This window comes from Mesoplodon mirus (genome assembly GCF_964341445.2).
Source record: "Mesoplodon mirus genome assembly, chromosome: 18".
Taxonomy (NCBI): Eukaryota; Metazoa; Chordata; class Mammalia; order Artiodactyla; family Ziphiidae; genus Mesoplodon; species Mesoplodon mirus.
Window position 1 is genome coordinate 45,261,404 of NC_138994.1, and position 22,051 is coordinate 45,283,454.

Below are 22,051 nucleotides of genomic sequence, written 5' to 3' on the forward strand. Positions count from 1 at the left end.
GGACATCACTGCTATTTACAATGACGTGTTTCTGCTTACTTTTTCATTTCTGATTTTAGTTGTTTGTGTCCTTTTTTTTTCATAGTTGGCCTGACCAGAGGCTTATTGAAGTTATTGATCTTTTCAGAGAACCAGCTTTGGTTTCATTGATTTTTTTTCTCTCTTGATTTCCTGTTTTCAGTGTCATTGATTTCTGCTCTAATTCTTAATATTTCTTTCCTTCTGCTTATTTTGGATTTAATTTGCTCTTCTTTTTCTAGTTTCCTGAGGTGGGAACTTAGACTATTGATCTTAGATCTTTCTTTTTGTCTAATATATGCATTTGCTGCTATAAATTCTCCTCTATGCACTGCTTTTGTTGTATCATAAATTTTGATAAGTTGTGTTTTCATTTTCATTTCAAAATATTTTAAAAGTTCTTTTGAGACTTCTTTGATCATGTGTTATTTAGAAATATGTTGTTTAACGTCTATGTATTTAGGGATTTTCCAGCTATCTTTCTGTTGTTGATTTCTAGTTCAATTCCATTGTATTCCAAGAGCAGAACTGTATGATTTCTGTTCTTTTAAATTTATTAAGGTATGTTTTATGGCCAAGAATGTGGTCTATCTTGGTGAATGTTCCATGTGAGCTTGAGAAAAATGTGTATTCTGCTGTTGTTGGATAAAACAGTCTGTAGATGTCCAGTACATCCAGTTGATTGATAGTGGTGTTGAGTTTAACTATGCCTGCTAGATCTGTCCATTTCTGATAAGAGGGGTGTAGAAGTCTCCAACTATGATAGTGGATTTATCTCTTCCTCCTTGCATCTCTATCAGTTTTTCGTCTCATGTAGTTTGCTCTGTTAGGTGCATACACATTAAGGATTGTTACATCATTTTGGAGAATTGACCCCCTTATCATTATGTAATACTCTTTACCCCTGATAACTTTACTTGCTTTGAAGTCTGCTCTGTCTGAAATTAATATGGCAACTCCTGCTTTCTTTTGATGACTGTTAGTATGGTTTATCTTTCTCCATCTGTTTACTTTTATTCTTTTAATAGTTAAGAGATTTTATTCTAATAGCTGTAACTACAGTGCTTGTTTGTCAAAATGAAAACTGAAAACAAGTATACAAAACAGTTGATTACTAATTGTGTATTGAAAGCAGTAAGAGGTTCAGCAACACCACATAAACCAGTTCTGAGGTTTTCCCCAAGGTAAAGGTTAACAGCTCCAGCTTCTTTAGTGTTTATCAAAATACAAAAGAAAAAAGTAGAGGTTATTTTCGATGGCAAATCTGACCCTTGCAGGCCAAGGGAGTGAAAGCACATGTAGACAGGGGCTCCGAGGGGCTGGGGTTCAAGGATGACCACCTGTGCTCATGCTGGTGGGACCCCAGAGAGCCCGGAGCAGGCAAGCAAGGAGACTGCAGGGCTCCTGCTCCAACCAGAGCATTCCAGCCAAAGTGCCCATGCTGACCCAAGAAAGGCTGGGTTTCCTCCAAGGGGTCTGAGAGAAGTGGCTGCAGCCTCCAGCCCATCTCCTGGGCGGCCATGTAAGCACAAATGCTATGTGGTGTGGGATGATCCGAGACAAATCAAATCACAGGGACCTTACTGTGACCATGCAGAATGGATCATGGCTGGTTCTGCCCCATTTCACATTCCCAGTAGGAGGTAGACCACCGGTGGACTGGACTCAGGCCATTACTACAGAACCTACACTAGGCACATTTCTCCCTTCTGTGTTCAGGTGTGCTCCTTATCTTGTAACTATTTTAAAAAATGCACCAAGTTTGGGTTAAAAACCAACCACCAAAATGGATCTCAACACAGATCTAAAGCCCAAGAGGAGGAGCATCCAACTCATCTGAAACAGCGACTCCTGGATGACCCGTGTGCCTAAAATCCCTTCTCAGTACTAAACAGTGGGTTGATTTTCTTTTAACAATAAAAAAAAAAAAAACTGAGTAATATTGCATTAGGAGTACCAGAAACTGCCTCATTGGAAACAAGAACTATTTAGATTAAATAAAAACCCAGTTGCAGGCAGCGTCTGCACATTTACAGCATGGTGAAGCACACTGTGGCTGACCATGGAGACAGCTTCTGGCACTCACACCCCAGGGGCACATTTGCCACATGAGAGTAAAGCGAGGGCAGAAGGAGGGAGTGAATGGGGAGGAGAGAGGAGTACAGCTCACTTCTGGTTCTAGAGCTGATTGGACAGCCAGTCCAGTCCCTCATAGAGCCCATCCCCACTGGTGGCACAGGTGACCCGAATGTACCAGTTCCTGTGCCTCAGAGTGTAGACCCAGCTTGTCCGTGACCTCAGCTGCATTCATGGCATTGGGGAGGTCCTGTTTGTTAGCCAACACGAGCAGAATGGCATCCCTGAGCGCATCTTCTGCCAGCATCCTCATAAGCTCCGCTCGGGCCTCATTCACATGCTCCCTGTCTTTGCTACCAACCACAAAGGTGAGACCTTGTGTGTTCTGGAAGGAGTGGCACACAGAGGCTGGATCTTGTCCTGGCTGCCCACGTCGCACACAGTGAAGCTGATGTGCTTGTATTCCACGGTTTCCACGTTGAAGCCTGTAGTGGGAATGGTGGTCACGATTTCACCCAGCTTCAGTTTGTGCAGGATGGTGGTCTTTCACGCAGCATCTAGGCCCACCATGAGTATGGGCGTTTCTTTTTTGCCAAAAAGGCCCTTGAAGAGGTTTGCAAAGATATGCCCTGTGCTGTAGACTGGTGGGAGCAACACTGGGCACAGAAACCCTTGGCGGCCGTGGCACAGCTGCTGCTCGAAGGCAGGCGTTGTTTTCGCTCCCACGCCATCCATTTACTTTTAATCCATATATTTCTTTATATTTAAAGTGAGGTTCTTATAGACCACATATAGTTGACTCTTGTTTTTTGATCCACTCTGACTGTCTTTGTCTTTTAATTGGTGTAGTTTTACTTCTTCATTTCAATCTGGATGCCTTTTTTCTTTCTTATTACACTTGCTACAACCTCCAGTACAATGTAGGAATTATGAGAGTAGACATCCTTGCCTTGTTTCTAATCTTATGGAGGAAATATTCACTTGAAAGCCAGATGTGAGTTTTTCTTTGTTCAGTTACTAGATATTTCTCTCTAAAAATATTCTTGAGATTTTTTTTTTTTGCTGGGATACAGTTATTTGGGTCTTGCTTTGTCAGGTGGACCAGAGCAGTGTTTATTTTAGAGTGAGGGTCAGCAAACCATGACCTATGGGCCACATCTGGCCCACCACCTGTTTTTGTATGGTCTGCAAGGTAAAAATGGCTTTTCCATTTTTTAATGGTTGAAAAGAGTCAAAGAATATTTCATGACTTGTAAAGACTGTATAATATTCAAAGTTTAGTGTCCATAAATAAAGTTTTATGGAAATATTTCATGACTTGTAAAGACTGTATAATATTCAGAGTTTAGTGTCCATAAATAAAGTTTTATGGAAACACAACAATGCTCATTCATTTATTAGTTATGGATGTCACAGGAAACTGTGACAATGGCAGGGTTGGGTAGCTGCACTGGAGACCATATGAACCAGAAAGCCTGAAGTATTTGCTCTCTGGCCCTTTATAGAAAATGTTTGCAGACTCCAGTCAAGAGGTGATTTCCCTCACTCCTGTGCCAGAGCCATTCTGCATGCCCTCTCTGATGCCCTTTGAATTATGAGGTGACCTGGTGGGAAGGGATAGGAATTATGTGTGCAATTCCTGTGAGCTCAGAGAGTTATTCCTTCTAAGGCTTTCAGGTGGTTCTTTCCCCAGCCTTAACTTCCTCACACACTTGCCCTGATCAACACTCACCTGAAGTCTCAGGGTGGACCCTGTGCAAATCTCCAGCATTTTCTCTCTCTGCAGCTCTCTGGTACTGTGCCCTACGACTGTAGCCACCTGGAACTGTTTCTCGGATTCTTCTCAATTCGGGGAGACTGCTGGGCTCTACCTCGGATCTGCCTTCCCCACACCATAGCCTGGGAACTCTCTCAAGGTGATGGTGTGGGGCAGAGAGTTCATCTCATCTGTTTCCCATGTCTCAGGGACCACTGTCCTTCATTTCCTGATGTCTGCATCTTGAAACTGTTGTTTTGTATATTTTTGCCTGTGGTTTTGTGTTTTGTTCTCCAGTTGCTTGGGGCCAGAAGTAAATCTGGTCCCTGTCCGTCCCTCTTGGCCAGAAGCAGAAGTCTAACTCTGTTTTGAACTCCCTTTTCACAGTGAAATTATCTAGTGAATGAAGCACTGTTCCTCCCATGTCTCTTTAACTCTACATATTTCACCCGTTTTCTGAAGTAAAGTGAAGAAATTTAGAACAAGGCAGATTTTACTTTTCAGGATTCATGGTCCTTGAAAGGAGTATCTTACTAGCCAATACTGATGAATTTTCTGGACATTGTTGCTTTTTGCCAAGAAAAACTTTTCAGTCAGGAAAAGTATCCCTGCCCCTGAGGAGGTGCCTCATCCAGAGATTGCTGTAGGCTAGGTGTGAGAGGACGCCGCGTGCCAGTGTTTGTATTGTCTCCAAAACCGAGAGCATCCTTAGTGAGATGCCCACCCTTTGGAAGCCGGCTGGCTTTTGGGGTTTGGTGGGGGGGAAGTAAAGGAATGGAGGGAGAGGAGCAGCATATATTATAGATCAGGATGTTTTTCTACTCCTCCCTTTGTGTTTTGAAATGCTCTATTCCCACCCCCCCTTCCTTGATTTCCTAGCAAGCTGTTTTTCAGGGATAAACACAAAAATGGAAGTCATTTTTACACGAAACCCTCATTCGTCCTTTCTCTGCCCCAGGAACCTTGGTGATGCGCTGAGGTTACCATGGCTTTGCTTCCTGGCCAGGTCCCGCACTGGAAAAAAAAATACACAACCACAAAGGGTTGCTTCTAACTTCCCTTTTGCCCGTGGAATCTGTTAGCCTTTCTGTACTTTCGTTGACCTTTAGAAAACACTTGGAAGATCATCCTGAATAACAGTTTTTTGGTAGAGCTTAGACTCGAGGCAATGAATGCCTTCCTCCCCTGACCCGGAAGCTAGGCCTCGTTACAGCCAGTTAGCCGGCCTCAGCTTCTGTGCTACCTAAGCCATAATTTGAGGCGCAAATGGGCGTTCAGCAGAAGATGGGTGAGGTGATGACAATAACTGGATCACCTCAAAAATCCCTGTGAGGGAATTCCCTGGCGGTCCGGTAGTGAGGACCTGGCACTTCCACTGCTGGGGCCTGGGGTTCAATCCCTGGTCAGGGAACTAAGATCCTGTAAGCTGTGGGTTGCGGCCAAAAAAAAAAAAAAAAAAAAAATCCCTGCGCTAAAACAAGGGAAGGTGCTTTTTTGGTCTGTACAGACCCTTGTTTCTGAGTCAGCTGGCGGGTGGTAAACACTGGAGAATTGTTCTACCTCTACGCAGGAGGTCTCTGTTGCTGGGGCTTCTTAATTAGCTCCAACTATTCTTACCGTAGTCTATAGACGTTCTTTCTAGATTCTAGCAGAAAGTTGTGCATTAGTTCTGGGTTTCTGTGTTCTTAGGTCTCTAAGTATTTTCATAGAAATAGCGGTGGGGAAGGTGGCTGGCCGGGCTGCGTTGTACCCTGGCACATCTAAGCAACTCATCTTTGAACACTTGCAATCATAACCTCACAGATTTTTCAAGATAACCTTTCTTGCAGCTGTCACAGATCAAGATTCCTTCCCCCCAGATCTTAAAAACATCTGTTCCTAGAACTTGCTCTAAGAGTCTTTCCAATGTAGTGATTATCTTTACCCAGCTTGACCTCATCTACTTCCCCTTCTTCAAGGAGAGCTCCTATATATCAAATGTGGGAATTTCCATCTGGGCACTGGACAACACAGCATCAGCTACTTTTTCTATTACCTAAACTCAGAGAGCTGTCTAGTATTAACGAGAAGTCCTTCCGTATATATGTAGCAGAGATTGTATTTCTTCTGTCTACAGACCTAGAGAGTCTTCTGTGGTCATTCCTTGGCTTAAACACCTTTATTAAATACTTGTTCTGTACCACCAGTTGGGCTCTGAACCAGTTGGGCAAAAACATAGGAAAAGAAGACACAGCCCCAGCCCTTGGGGCTCTTGTCATGTGCTCAGTCAGGGTCCTGAAGTTGCAGTTCTTAAGAATGTTCCTTGGTTTTATTTACTTGTTAAAATGTTGGTAACTTGTTGCTTTTGACAGTTTCAAACATATGAAAGTGGAGAAAGTAAGATAATGATTCTGTCTTACCCATCACTTGTTTCAGCAATTATCAACCCATAGCCCATCTCGTTTCATCTATATGTCTACCCACCTACCCATCCCTGGATTGTTTTTGAAGCAAATCCTAGACATTGTACAATTTCATTGGTGAATATTCCAGAATATAACTCTAAAGCATGTCTGCAAAAGATAAGGACTGTTTTTAAAAACCAAAAAGATAACCACCATGCCATTATTACCCTTAATAAGTTAACAATTCTTAATCTGAACACTGACTGGATATATGATTTCCCTGATTGTCCCATGATGGGATTTTTTTTCAGGTTGTTCAATTCAGGATCTGAATATGGTCTGTACATTGCAACTAATTGTTATGTCCCTTAAGTTTTGTGGGTTTTTTATTTTTATTTTTTGTGGTACATGGGCCTCTCACTGTTGTGGCCTCTCCCACTGTGGAGCACAGGCTCCGGACGTGCAGGCTCAGCGGCCATGGCTCACGGGCCCAGCCGCGCCACGGCATATGGGATCTTCCCGGACCGGGACACAAACCCGTGTCCCCTGCATCAGCAGGCGGACCCTCAACCACTGCGCCACCAGGGAAGCCCCCTTAAGTTTCTTTAGTAGGTAGGTGCCTTTGCCAACTCTTTTTTTCTTTGCTGTTTCTTTGTTGACGAAACAAGGGCATTTGCCCTATAGTTTCCCACTATCTAGAATTGCTATTTGTATCCACACACATTGTTTAATGTGTTCCTCTGTCCACATATTTTCTGTAAATTGGTAGTTAGATTTAGTGGCTTGATCAGAATGACGTCTGTTACTTTCGACAAGAATACATTATGATGACTGTCCCTTTATTTTTAATCTACAGCCACCAGATTGTCCTCCCACAATTACATGGTATTTAGTTAGAAGATGGTTTTTCTGCATGTCTTAAGATAGGAAGTAGTCAAACACCTAACTATTCTGAAGCGATTTTTCAAAAAATGATTGTATTGGTTTTCTACTGCTGCTATAATAAATTATCACAGACTTAGGGACTTAAAATACAAGTTTATTATCTTATAGTTCTGTAGCTCAGAAGTTCCATACAGATGCTACTGGGCTACGATCCAAGGTGTTGGCAGGGCTGGGTTCTCTTCTGGAGGCTCCAGGGGAGAATTCATTCCCTTGCCTTTTCCAGCTTTTAGAGGCTACCCACATCTTTTGGCTCCTGGACACCTTCTTTAGTCTTCAATGCCAGCAAGTTGCATCTCTCTGACCCTTCTTCATACCTCCCTCTGACCACAGCTGGGAAAGATTCTCTGTTTTTAAGGACTCATGTGATTAAACTGGGCCCACCTGGATAATCCAGAGTCATCTCCCATCTCAAATTCCTTACCCTTAATCACATCTGCAGAGTTGCTTTTGCCATGTAAGGTCATATATTCACAGGTTCCCGGGATTAGGATGTGAACATCTTTAGGGGGCCGTTATTCTATGTAGTGCAGTGGTCATCCAGTTTTTAAAGTCAATACCATTATAAAATTGAAGAATGATTAATAAAGTATGGTATGTTGCAAATGATCTATTGTGATATCGTGATTTAGGGTATTGATAAGGTAGGATAGATTATAGTAATGAGCTGTGATTACAACATCGTAGTAGTTTTACATGGTTCTGGATGGCTGTCTGCATGGGTCTTGATAATCGTTGATATTTTTGCAAGTAGCAACATTTTATTTTGTTCACTGGCTCTAAGATGACCACACTGCCTCCCCTTAGAAATGCTGCTTTAAGACTTGTAGAAGCTCAGAAAATGGTACAAATGAACTTATTTACAAAGCAAATAGTTACAGATAACAAACTGTAACAAATTTATGGTTACCAAGGGGGAAAGGGAGTGATAAGTTGGGAGATTGGGATTGACATATAGGCACTACTGTATGTAAAATAGATAGCTAATAACAACCTACTGTATGGCACAGGGAACTCTACTCAATACTCTGTAATGACCTATATGGGAAAAGAAGTCTAAAAAGGGGCTTCCCTGGTGACTCAGTGGTTGAGAGTCCGCCTGCCGATGCAGGGGACACGGGTTCGTGCCCCGGTCTGGGAGGATCCCACATGCCACGGAACGGCTGGGCCCGTGAGCCATGGCTGCTGAGCCTGTATGTCCGGAGCCTGTGCCCTGCAACAGGAGAGGCCACAACAGTGAGAGGCCTGCGTACCGCAAAAAAAAAAAAACCTAAAAAGGAGTAGATATATGTATATGTATAACAGATTCACTTTGCTGTACAACAAAAACTAAACATTATAAATCAACTCCAATAAAAATTTAAAGACTTGTAGAAGCTCAAGTCATCAATATTATTACATACACAGCATCTCTGTTGTCTGGACCTTCTGTGTTTCTGAATTATAGGATGAAAATTTATTGTAGCACTTAAACATAGCGAGGAGATACTAAGTTCTTATAGAAATGATTTAAGTAGAGCAGAATTTTTAGGCCTCTTTCCGTTTTGTATTAGCAAGATAACCTTTAGGTAGTTAAGTCAGATAATGAGTCAAGGTTAAGTGAAAAGTGTAACATAGGTGTTTTTCCTTCATAATCTATGTCTATACTAGGTAAAGCAACTTCAGGACTTTAATGATTTTTTTCCTAATTGAAAACCATAGAGGAATCTCCTTTTCTCTTTTTATATTGTTTTACCTTTTAATTCGCATTGACACTTGACCATCAGTTCTACAATATATATAGTTTATTTGGGGGATGCATTTGGAATTTTACTGTAACATCGGTCATCCTATAGCAGCACTAGGTTGATGATAGATTTTTCTTGGAGGCCATCCAAGAGGTTGTTACTAAAGACCAAAAGGACCTCATTATAAAGTGATTTTGCTATAAAATGGTCCCTTGGAATGATCCCTAGAGACAGCAGGTCATTTGTACAGTTAAAAGAGCATGTAGTGTCAAAAAATCGTTACTAAGGGGTCCTTACTGTACACCATTAGTTTAAATAAATTCCAGATGAATTAACAAGTTGTGTAATGGCTTAATTCCATAAAAAGACTAGGAAAAACTATATAAGGAGATGTTAATGTGATCCGGGGCAAGAATACCTTTATGATTTCTGCTTTTGTAGATAGCCCTTCATGTGAAACAGACATAAAAAAAAAACATCAACAAGTGGAGCCACGAATGGCATGTTACCCTCACCCAGCAGAGTGCTTGGTGGAAAGAGTCGTTAGACTCAGCCTTGGAATGTTCTTTCTGATGCACCTGCAAGCAAAGGGAAAAAGTATTTATAAAGAGATTGGGACTGTCTAGAGTTTAAAAAAAATTTTTTTTAAATAAAGGATCTTGAGTAACTTGAGTTCTTTTTAAATTTTCAAAAATTTAGAAAGGTAACACATTTTTTAAAAGCAAAAATGCGGGCTTCCCTGGTGGTGCAGTGATTGAGAGTCCGCCTGCTGATGCAGGGGACACGGGTTTGTGCCCCAGTCTGGGAAGATCCCACATGCCGCAGAGCGGCTAGGCCCGTGAGCCATGGCTGCAGAGCCTGCGCGTCCGGAGCCTGTGCTCTGCCACGCAAGAGGCCACAACAGTGAGAGGCCCACGTACCGCAAAAAAAAAAAAAAAAAAAAAAAAGACAAAAATGCTATTTTACTATACATTGTTTTGTATTCTGCTTTTTTTTTAACCCAATAACGTATCATGAACTTCTTTTGAAATCAAAATATACCTGTACAATATCACTTTTCACGGCCATGTAGTGTTTTACTCTATGGCTGTATTCTGTGTTTCGCTTGTTTGTTTTGGCCTCACTGCATGGCATAGTGGGATCTTAGTTCCCCGATCAGGGATTGAACCCGGCCCCCCTGGCAGTGGAAGCGTGGAGTCCTAACCACTGGACTGCCAGGGAAGTCCCTATACTCTGTTTTTAAACAAATCCCTGTGTTTGGGCATTAGGTTGTTTCTAATTTTTCAGTATTATAAATGTATCCATCTGGGTCCAATCAGGAGAAAGAAATTTGAACATGGAAAATGTAGTGTACGGAATTATTAACTATAACGGGGTTAGAGTAATGAGGGGTTAGCCAGCAGGAAGTAAAGAGACAGAAATAGCAGGTAGAAGGTGTAGTCGCTCCCCTGTGGAGACAGAGCGCCCACAGCAGTATCCCCAGGGTTGAGGTGCAGATCAAGTTGAAGAGGGCACAGCTGGGATTCACTGGATTTCAGAGAAGTCGCTGTGGTGCCGAGCTGGCGGCGCTGCCTGGAGATCGGTCCTTAGGGTACTAGAGAATACAGTGCACAGGGAGGCGTCTAACTGGAGGCCCTCTATTCCGAAACTGCCCAAGGAGGGGGTGTGTTGGGAGATGTTGCTGGCCTTGGGGTGCTGTTGGCCACTGCACACCAAAGGAGCTGTCAGCATGGCAGCAGTCTGTCAGGACGGCACTGGAGCCAGGAAGCAAAACCCGTTTCCCCTGCAGTATCTCTGCAGTCTCCTCCATCGCCAAAGCTGGCAAAGGAAAAATTATTTAAAGGACCCAGATCCATTTTCACAGAGCAGTCAAAAAAGGGTGAACTTGGAGCTGAGAGACGATAAATTGGAAAGCAGCAAAGGAAGCAGTGTTTCAAGGAGTATCCTTGTATATACATCATGGCATACCATCCAGATGTTTTGTTGCACACATTTCCTAGACATAGAATTGATCAAGAGGTAGGCACGATTTGCTCTCTAGAAAGATGTGACTTAGCACTTAGAGCTTCTTCACACTTTACTTAACCCTGGGTGTTAGCATTCTTTTTAATGCTTACAAATCTGATAAGTCAGAAAAAAAAACACCCCAGTATTGTTTTTTGTTGATATTTTTAAAAAATTAGTGATGTCAGAGCTTTTGTTTTCCTTTTTTATTCTTTTGTGCATTTCCTATCTATATCCTTTGCCCATTTAAAAAACTGGAAGATTAAGTCTTTCTCATTGATTTGTACATGCTCTTTATGTATCAAGTATCAGAATGTTTAAATGGTTATATAGTCACATCTTACATTCATTTGTAATGTTTAAAATGTAATTCATCTGGAAATCATTTTAGTTTAAGGTCTGAGGGTTATAAGTGTTTAACTTTTTAATTTTGTTCCAATTGTTCCAATAATGTTAACTATTTTCTCTTTTCCTGACTGATTTCAAATGTTACTTTGATCATATATTGAATTGTGTCTATTTCTAGACTTTAAATTGTTTTCCTTTGGTTTTTAATGAGTTAATTGTCTCACTTTTTCTTTCAGAACAGGACGCAGGCCTTGATGCCCTTTCCTCGATCATAAGTCGCCAGAAACAAATGGGGCAGGAAATTGGGAATGAACTGAATGAACAAAATGGTAAGAACACGTCTGAAATTGACCAGATTTGCCCTTTAATATAAATGCTAAAGGCTTGTGTAATTGTTAAATGATTTTAATATTACAAAACACCTGAAGTAGTTAAACGTCAATGGATTTTTATATTGATTGTTTAATGCAATTGAGGGTGGTTTGTGGCAGATTTAAGTTACTAAACACTAGGAAAAGAAATTTGGTTTAAAAATGTCCAGTTTTCTGTAGCTGCTTTTAAAAATGCTTTGTTTTGTGATCTGTTTATCCTGTGGGCTCTCCTTATGTGGTCACGGGGTGAAGTGGCTCAATGCGTCCTACACCAGCGCAGAGGCAGGGCACACTGAGTTGTCCTCTACACACCGTGGGGGGGGGGCGTTGGCTCCTCTTCTGTCATAAATACCAGGCTGCAGGGCAAAAAAATACTTGAAGATTTTTTTATTCAGGGCTTAATGTGACAAACCTGCCTGGAGAAAGATTAGTTTGCAAACCCACAAGCAGGATGGCTTGGGAGAGACGGAGCTTTTAGGCAGGAGCCTACCCAGATGGCTCTTGTGCTTGAGGTATGCAGTTGAGGGTACAGGGGCATGAATGGAAGATGCAGCAGTAGGAGTGGAGAAGAGGGGATGGAAGCAGGGGACTGATGGTGCTTTTACCGCATGGACCCTGTCGGGGGAATGTGGGGGGGCGTCGCTGGTTTGTGAGTGGAGATCCTAAGTCCGGTTTGGACCCATCCAATGAGAGATGCCAGTGAGGAATCCGAGTCACAGCGTCGAGTGGACAGTGGGAGATAAGGTACTAGAGCTCGGTGAGAGGAGAGGACCAAAGGGAAGAGATGTGAGCAGCTTCAGCAGAGAGGTGCTGGGTGGAAGCAGAAGAATAGTTGAGTTTCAGTGAGGCGAGTGTTTATCGAAGGCCCCTGCTAGGTGCTAAGCCCTTTAATCTGTGCCATTTCATTTAATCAGCGCATAGCACTGTGAAGGTGATGTTATTGCTGTTAGAGGTGAAGCCCAGAGTGGCCGAGGGACCCTGTAACGTCACCTCAGTTGTAAGGGATAGAAATGAAATCTCACACTAGCTTCCTCTCCAAGGAAGACAAAATGGGGAGAGAAAAGTAAAAAGTAAAAGGTTTCAGCTTTTGGTCATGGTATCATGGAGGCTCATGGTGGAACGGCTTTCAAGAAAGGTTACCCTGTATGGGTGAGCATTGGAGCCCTGGGAGTAGGCACGTGCTTGCTCCAAAGGGGCGCTGCACCTGTCAGGTTGTACAAGTCCCACTTTTCTTCATCTCTACAAAGACTGAGTTCATGTGTTGCCACAGTACTATTCCACTCATCTGTCATAAATGAATATAAAAGTTAATTCTATCCATCTGCCTTCTGTCATAAATAAATAGATCACCAAAGCAAATGGAGAAACCCTCTAGCTTTACCATCCTAACAGAGGTTCTTAATGGTTTAAGGACAGGGGGGAGGACAATTCAGTCCTTTCCTGATAGTGCTGATGTGAATGTACTAATTCATGTATTTGCATCTAACTCAGTTATTGACCAGTTCCTTCCTTGAAAGACAGTATTCATAAGAAAATTAGCTCTGTAGGAAATCTGCCTGTCATAGGTATAATTGTTCTTTTATCCCAAGGAAACTTAGCCTGTTGAGTGGGTCAGTCTAGAAAGGATGCTAGCCACACACTGTAAAGCACGTCCATCCTGTGATGTGCTCAGATAAGCCATGTCTAGTAACCGTGGTCCGTGGTCAAGCATGGATGGTGCCTACTTTGGTGAGGTGACTTGCTGATTTCCCGGATGAAGTCTCCGTGCATTTTCTTGCATAAGCAATCACACTGGCATGTCCTTGTCTTGTTCAGTAGCCACCATACTTTGCTGCCTATTAGAATCACCTGAGGACCTTCTCAGCCTCCAAAGCCCAGGCCGTACCTGAGCTGGTTTTCTGTTGTTGCTGTAACGCATTACCACAAACTTAGCGGCTTCAGACAGTGCAACCCCCTTCTCATAGTTCTGGAGCTCTGAAGTCTGCTGTGGGTCTCACTGGGCTAAAACCAGGTGTTGGAAGGGCTGCATCCCTTTCTGGAGGCTCTGGGGGAGAATTAATTTCCTTGCCTTTTCCAGTGTCTAGAGGCTGCCTGCATTCCTTGGCTTGTGACCCCCTTCTCCACCTTCAAAGCCAGCAATGGTGGATTGAGTCCTTCTCACATGGCATCACTGACCTCTAGCTTCTGTCTCCCTCTTCCTGTTTTAAGGACCTTTGTGATTATGTTAGGCTCACCCGGATAATCCAGAATAGTGTTCCTATTTAAGGTCAACTGATTTAGCAACCCTAATCCATCTGCAACCTAATGCCCTTTGGCCGTGCAACCTAACATTCTCAGGTTCTAGGATGTAGATGTCTCTGGGGTGGGGGTGGGGGTGCTGTTCTGTCCAAGCATCAATACTTTTTTAAAGCTCCCCAGATGATTTCAGTAGGCTGCCAGGTTTGGGAACCAGTGCCCCTGTTGAATACGCTGAGGGAATGTATTTAGTACTGTACTTTTCCCTTGCCTCTCGGATGCTCACATGACAGACGGAAAGCCCACCCATGCACAGACCACTCGCCTGGTTACATATTACACATCTGCTATCCTAGTCACGGAGATTCTCTCTTCCCATCACACGTTTTACCCCCATCCTTTTCACCTCTTCCTCCGTGCCTCCCCGGTCCTCATCTCCGTTCCAGACCCGGATGCATATATGTGTACATAGACAAACATGAGGTATTTTTCCATGACTTGCCAAAATAAGCTGGGTTTTCTCTGTGGTGGCCTCCCACTGAGATTGCAGCTATGCTGGTGGTTTTCTGTTGTGCACATTTGCTCCTCAGAAATAGGGCAGAGTCAGCCATTTTCTTTGATAGGAACAGAGAGGCTCTCTGAGGATAAAAATGATATCCCTGCTAGGACTGTGATCAGCCTTTATTCCTTTTGTCAAAGTCAAGAAGGCCATTATGTCTAGAGGTGTTGAGAACAGGCTTGCAGCCCCATCTGGATTTTTACTGTGACCCGAGTACATAATGAGGCGTCTGGGACCCGGGAGAAGGTTTCCACTTTTGGTTGTAAATATCTCTACTTGGTTTATTGACCTACTGAGTTATTCTTTTGGTTTTCACTAAATGAGAGAAACAATAGGCTAAGATAATGGCCAGCCAGGCCATTTTTGGAATCAAGTATCCAGACCTTACTAACAAAATACAATACATGGTACTGAGGGCATAACCACAAAGCCAAAGGGTCGAATTATCATCACTGTAGGAATCTTCTCATAGAGAGTTAAAAAGGGCTTGGCCCACACCAGTAATTACCCTGTTCCTATGCCAGTGACCAAGCCTAATGAGGAAGAGGATTGGCAGTTCAGTGAAAAGGCGGGTGATGGGAGACCTGCAGGTTTAATGGATTTGGGGGGTTGACAGCTGGTGAAGGTGGGGGGATGCAGGAGAAGAGGGGTGGGTGGAGGGCCGAGGCAGGGAGATTGCCCCATGGGACCACAGTTCACAGTGAACCGTACGGATGGCTGGGGGCAAAGGGTTCGTGTCAGGCTGACTGCCCAGATGCTGTTCCAAAGTGCAGCTGTGATACAGTTTTACTGAAAAATCCCTTAAAGCTCATGCTCAAGAGGACAAGGCCTTTGGGAAGGAACACTAAAACAAAATGAATGGGACTGACTTGACTGAAGTGTAGATACTTCTGAGACCTGATTTGGGCATTGGCCAAGCTTTGAAGTCAGCCCTGAGAAGAACCACAGAGGCCCGGTTCTGAGGGAGGAAACAGCACCAGGAACAGACTGTCATTAACCTCTGCCAGTGTGTGCTGGTCCTCCCCATTCTTTTTAATGTTCAAATATCCCAAATTCGGCCAGTCCTTTCGATGTTTCTCTGTCAATCTTTAAACCTTTCCTTGCTTTCTGGAAGAACCCACAGTGACAAGGAAGGCCACTCGTCTCTACCGACGCATAAGTACTGGGATTGAGGAGACCAGGGTGTCCTTTGAAAGAGCTAGACAAAATGATCAAAGATTTCGCGTACACATCAGTGAATTACCATTGTAAGGGTCTGTTAGAGCTCCTAGCTGCATTTTCATGTTGAAAGTAATGTGGCAGGCTGAGTAATAGCCCCCAAAGATACCCACATCCTGATCTCTGGAATCTGTGTTTCCTTTTATGACACAAGGGACTTGGCAGTCGTGTTAATCCGTTGAGGATCTTGAGACGGAGAGCTTATCCTGGATTATGTGGTTGGGGCCTAAATGTAACCACAGGTGTCCTTCTCAAAGGGGGAGGCCAAGGGACTTACCCAGCAGTCCAGTGGTTAAGACTCTGCACTTCCACTGCAGGGGGTGTGGGTTCAATCCGTGGTCTGGGAACTAAGACCCCACATGAAAGAGGCCGAGAGAGCTTTGACATGGAAGCGCGGCCATGTGATGACTGAAGCAAGGTGCTATGATACTGGCTTCAAAGATAGAGGCAGGGGCCACGGGCCAAGGGATGCAGGGAAGACAGCTCTAGAAGCTAGAAAAGGCCAGGAAATGAACTCTCCCCTAGAGCATCTGGAGGGACACCTTGATTTCAGTTGAGTGAAACTGATTTTGGACTTCTGATCTCCAAAACTATAAGGGAGTGATTGTGTATTGTTTTAAGCCACTAAGTGTAATCATTTGTTAGAACAGCAACAGGAAACTAATGTAGGTAATCACTGTCTTTTTGTCAGTTGTCAGTGAACTCAGGTTAACCCTCTTACCCTAGAAAACATGTATTGACTCCTTCATGTGTCTGACTACTCTTCCCTCTTGAGGAGCTTTCTTTGAAGCGGGCTTCTCAGAAGGAAGTTTGCAGTTCTAGTACCCCAGTCAACCTCTCAAACTGCGTAGCACTTTAATAACAGAATTTAATTGCAGACTTTAGTCTTGTACTGGTGAAATGTGTGGGCATTTGGGCGAAAGAATCTCTTTGAGGAATATCTGGTGTCAGAATTTCCCAGAGTCCAGTAGGCCAGCTGATTTGAGGTAGTATGGAGAGAAGCAGTTTAAACTTAAAATATGCAACTATTGGGCTTCCCTGGTGGCACAGTGGTTGGGAGTCCGCCTGCCGATGCAGGGGACATGGGTTTGTGCCCCGGTCCGGGAAGATCCCACATGCCGCAGAGCGGCTGGGCCCGTGAGCCATGGCCGCTGAGCCTGCGCATCCGGAGCCTGTGCTCCACAACGGGAGAGGCCACAGCAGTGAGAGGCCTGGGTACCGCAAAAAAAAAAAAAAAAAAAAAAAAGCAACTATTAAAACATAATGTGTGGTAGGAATAAAAGTGACTAGCATTTGAAATCTGATTTCACAGCACTACAGAATCTACTTACTCAGTTAACTTGTGTGAGCAGGAAAATGATAGTGAGTTGATAAGAAGAAAAACATTGAGCAAAAATGGTGCAGGTGAAACATGAGCACGGCAGAAAGTTATGAAGGGGGCGGGGCACTTGAAATGCTGACAGTTGGGAAACACCGTTGTAAGAAGACGATTTGTTCAAGCCAGGGGCGCTGTAGAGTACTTCATTTTGGGCCTTGTCCTGGTTCGGTGCTCTGTGATGTAACACAGGCACCTTCTCCACTTGGCCCTCCCGATGGTGAGATCACAGACTAGCCGAGCTCAGGGATCAGAAGATGTGCTGAAACAAGGCCTCCCAGCTCTGCCAGTGTGTCAGATGGTGGTTGTGGCGGGGATGATGTCTGATGCTGCACCCCCAGAATTTCAATATGCTTGCCCTTTGGAGGAAGGAAGACAGACAGAAACTGCTTTCCTTTAAAAGAAATGTACAGTGGTTTGAGGTCCAGGGAGTTTGTGGTACTGCTTGGCAAGTGGTAAGTGAGCAGGGCCACACCCTGATCCCACTGCCCAGAGCTCTATCCCAGGAGAGCTGAGCCTAGGACTTGGAGCGCATGTCTCTGTGCCATCAGGCACTTTATGGACCAAGCAGGCTTTTATGAATTGGCGAGGGAGCCTGACCGCGGCCCGCCCCGCCCCCAGCTTTGGGATATAGACACATACCTGTCTGGTGGGGAACGGTTTTCTCCAAGTGGCTGTGCTGATCTGGGTTCAGATTTCCTTTATTGAGATTTCATTCAGCTGCTGGGATTCGTGGAGTGGCTTCTCAAGCCTGCATTTCATTCATAAAGAGATTTGTGAGTTCCTTAGTCTCAGGGACTCTTAGGATGGAGAGGAGCTTGTGAGGTCGCTCCCCTCCCCCGCCCCCTGCCATCTCTTCATCTTTGGGAAGAACTGCACTCAGTCGCCCCGACCTACGGCCATCTCTGCTGCCCTCTGGTCACTTGGAGGCGCTGTAAACCCTCCTGCTGTGCAGAAGCAGCGGCAGCCGTAGCCCATCTGTACACAAATGTGCACGTTTTACTCATTGGCTCCGTAACTTTATCTGGATTAAATCATCTTTTGTTCCTAATAAAAAGAGGCCTCATTAAGCCTAGTGAGGTCTGTCCCAAAATCCAGAGTAATATTTTTCCTTCCTTAGTACATTCTCTCTTCATTCAGCAAATACCGAGTGCCGACTATACGCTCAGCTCTGTGCTAGAACCCACGTATCAGTCAGCTGTGGTGAGACTCGGTTTCTGCCCTCTGTTCTAGAGGGAGAGGCAGACGTTAGACAGCTAAGTGCACAGATGCCCAGTTAGAGACGTACAGGGCGCCATTACAACATAGAACAGAGGACCCTGACGTGGATTAGGATTAGGAAAGCCTTCCCCAAGGACATGATCTATGTACTGAGATTTAAAAGACCATTTCTCACAGAGGGAACAGCGTATGCAAAGGCCCTTATATGGAAAGGAGGGTAACACGGTTGAGAAACGTGGGAGGAGGGCACTGATCCCAGAGTCCAGACAGCCGGGGAGATGAGAACTGTTAGCAGGCTGGAGGGGAAGGTGGGAGTCACTGTGTAGGTGTGACCTTCGACCTATCTATACAGTGACCTAAACATCCATAGGGTTGGTGTCATCTGTTATGTAAAATTACTCAGTTTTCTACTTTATCAATCCTGTAATTTCGTCTGTGTAATTTACTTTTAAAAAGGGAGATACAGCTCTATCTCTATACTGTTTGCATTGTCCCGTAGCAGTTAATGCATCTAAACTGAGAGTTTAGCCACTTTTAGGGAGAAGAAATAAGTACATTGGTAGTGGGGCGTTTATTCATTCAGCAGATGTTGACTGAGTACCAGCTGTGTGTATGGCCCTTTTATATCGAAAAGCAACAATTACAACTCAAAACCAGAGCCCTTCCCTTACTGTGCTGAAGTCTAGCTGGGAGAGACAGACATGAAACGAACACTCCCCCAGATCAAGGTGTTTTCTCACATCGTGGGATGTGCTGTCAAGGCAGAGACCAGGCTGCCCGGGCAGGGGATGGCAGAGAGGTCTGGGTTCAGTTGGTGGCTGAGGTTACAGGACGTGGGCCAAGGTGGGCCAGGGAAGGGGGGAGGGCAGGTGAAGCATTCCAGGTAGTGCCAGGACCTTTCATGTGAGGCTTCAGAGGCTGCGGAGAGCCTTGCAAGTTTGAGAAATACGAAGAAGGCTTTTGTCGCTGGTAGGGTGGGTGATGAGGCAGACGTTCCAAGATGAAATTACAGAGGGAGGGGTTCAGAGCAGGGCTGGGATGCTTCACAGCGTGAGTACCTAGTAAGCCCTGAAAATTACGGAGAATTTATATTTTCCTGGGAAGGACAATCAACAGTCTGAGTCAAGAAACAGTTATGTTAACAGTCATTTTCTTTTCTTTTTTTTTTTTTTTGGCCACACCATGCGGCTTGTGGGATTTTAATTTTATTTATTTATTTATTTATTTATTTTTGGCTGTGTTGGGTCTTCGTTTCTGCGCGAGGGCTTTCTCTAGTTGCAGCGAGAGGGGTCCAGTCTTCACCACGGTGCGCGGGCCTCTTACTGTTGCAGCCTCTCTTGTTGCGGAGCACAGGCTCCAGACGCGCAGGCTCAGTAGTTGTGGCACACGGGCCTAGTTGCTCCACGGCATGTGGAACCTTCCCAGACAAGGGCTCAAACCCGTGTCTCCTACATTGGCAGGCAGATTCTCAACCACTGCGCCACCAGGGAAGCCCGGCTTGTGGGATTTTAGTTCCCCGACCATGGATTGAACCTCAGGCCCTCAGCAGTAAGGGCATGGAGTCGTAACCACTGGACAGCCAGGAAGTTCCCTGTTAACAGTAATTTTGAACAGCACTGTGGCTCCATGCTAATTAATACCATTTCTTTTCAAATATACGAAAGCCTGTGTCCATCCTCCTTCAAATGCCACTTTTACCCTCCACAGATACTGATATTTAGTGCTGTTATTTTAATTTACTCTATTACATTTTATAATTGCCATTGATTTTGCTTTTTAACTCATTGTTTCTAAATTTCCAAACATGTTTTTTAAACCATCTTCTAAAATATTTTTCCACTTTTATTGAGATATAATTGGCATACAGCACTGTATGAGTTTTAGGTGCACAACGTAATGACTTGAGTTACATTCATCATGAAACGATTACCACAGTAGGTTTAGTGAACATTCGTCATGTCAGAGAGATGCAACATTAAGGAAGCAGGGAAAAAAATATCTTTTCCTTCTGATGAGAACTCTTAAGATCTACTCTCCTAACACCTTTCATATACAGTGCACAGCGGTGCTAAGTATCATGTTGTATATGGCATCCCTAGTACGTACTTAGCTTGTAACTGAAATGACTACCTTAAACCATCTTCTTTTTTTTTTTTTTGGTGGTATGCGGGCCTCTCACTGTTGTGGCCTCTCCCGTTGCGGAGCGCAGGCTCCGGACGCGCAGGCTCAGCGGCCACGGCTCACGGGCCCAGCCGCTCCGCGGAATGTGGGATCTTCCTGGACCAGGGCGCGAACCTGCGTCCCCTGCATCGGCAGGCGGACTCTCAACCACTGTACCACCAGGGAAGCCCTTAAACCATCTTTTTATTGTTGATTTTCTCATTGAGCTGCCTAAGGGTCAGAGAACTATGTTCTATATGATACTGGTTTTTCTGAACTTGCTAACATCTCCTCTGAGGATTAGTAACCGTGGTGGCGAGTCACCCCTCTGTGTGCCTGAGGAGAATGAGTAGTCACCAGTTTGGGGAGACGGGGCTTCATATACACTTATTACATCAGGCTTGTGAACTCCTTTGTCCATCTTACCTGTCTTTACTACCCCTCTGCTTCCTCCAGTCAGTTTCTGAAAGAGGTGTGATGAAATTGCCTTCAGGGTTTGTGAACTTGGCAATTTATCTGTGCAACTGGGTCAATTTTTTATTTTACAAATTTTAAGAAAAGGTTATTAGGTACATATATACAGGATTATTTGATCTTATTTTGGTGGTTTTATCTTTTTATCATTATGGAAATATCTCTCTTTATCTCTACCGCTTTTTACCAGTAGGCCTACTGACTAGATGTTAATATCACAATCTAGGCTTTTATTTGGTTGGTATTTACCTAGTCTAGAGATTGCCAGACTTTGTCGTCGAGGGCTGCTTTGTATTCTTTTTTTTTTTTTTTTTTTTTTTTTTTTTTGCGGTACGCGGGCCTCTCACTGTTGTGGCCTCTCCCGTTGTGGAGCACAGGCTCCGGACGCGCAGGCTCAGCGGCCATGGCTCACGGGCCCAGCCGCTCTGCGGAATGTGGGATCTTCCTGGACCAGGGCGCGAACCTGCGTCCCCTGCATCGGCAGGCGGACTCTCAACCACTGTACCACCAGGGAAGCCCTTAAACCATCTTTTTATTGTTGATTTTCTCATTGAGCTGCCTAAGGGTCAGAGAACTATGTTCTATATGATACTGGTTTTTCTGAACTTGCTAACGTCTCCTCTGAGGATTAGTAACCGTGGTGGCGAGTCACCCCTCTGTGTGCCTGAGGAGAATGAGTAGTCACCAGTTTGGGGAGACGGGGCTTCATATACACTTATTACATCAGGCTTGTGAACTCCTTTGTCCATCTTACCTGTCTTTACTACCCCTCTGCTTCCTCCAGTCAGTTTCTGAAAGAGGTGTGATGAAATTGCCTTCAGGGTTTGTGAACTTGGCAATTTATCTGTGCAACTGGGTCAATTTTTTATTTTACAAATTTTAAGAAAAGGTTATTAGGTACATATATACAGGATTATTTGATCTTATTTTGGTGGTTTTATCTTTTTATCATTATGGAAATATCTCTCTTTATCTCTACCGCTTTTTACCAGTAGGCCTACTGACTAGATGTTAATATCACAATCTAGGCTTTTATTTGGTTGGTATTTACCTAGTCTAGAGATTGCCAGACTTTGTCGTCGAGGGCTGCTTTGTATTCTTTTTTTTTTTTTTTTTGCGGTACGCGGGCCTCTCACTGTTGTGGCCTCTCCTGTTGCGGAGCACAGGCTCCAGACGCGCAGGC

General features: G+C 44.2%; 1 protein-coding gene and 1 pseudogene across 4 annotated transcripts in view; one reads left to right on the plus strand and one right to left on the minus strand.

Moving 5' to 3' along the window:
- Positions 1-22,051, plus strand: part of STX8 (syntaxin 8) — a 249,653-nt gene that overhangs the window by 54,943 nt on the left and 172,659 nt on the right. For all 3 annotated transcript variants that reach the window (XM_082605555.1, XM_082605557.1, XM_082605556.1), the window contains one exon: positions 11,492-11,584. In XM_082605555.1, coding sequence (XP_082461681.1) covers positions 11,492-11,584 — 93 coding nt within the window. The remainder of the gene's footprint in view (positions 1-11,491; positions 11,585-22,051) is intronic.
- On the minus strand, positions 2,078-2,829 carry LOC309794219 (ADP-ribosylation factor 1-like; annotated as a pseudogene). The gene has a single exon. The product of its transcript is annotated as an ADP-ribosylation factor 1-like (transcript).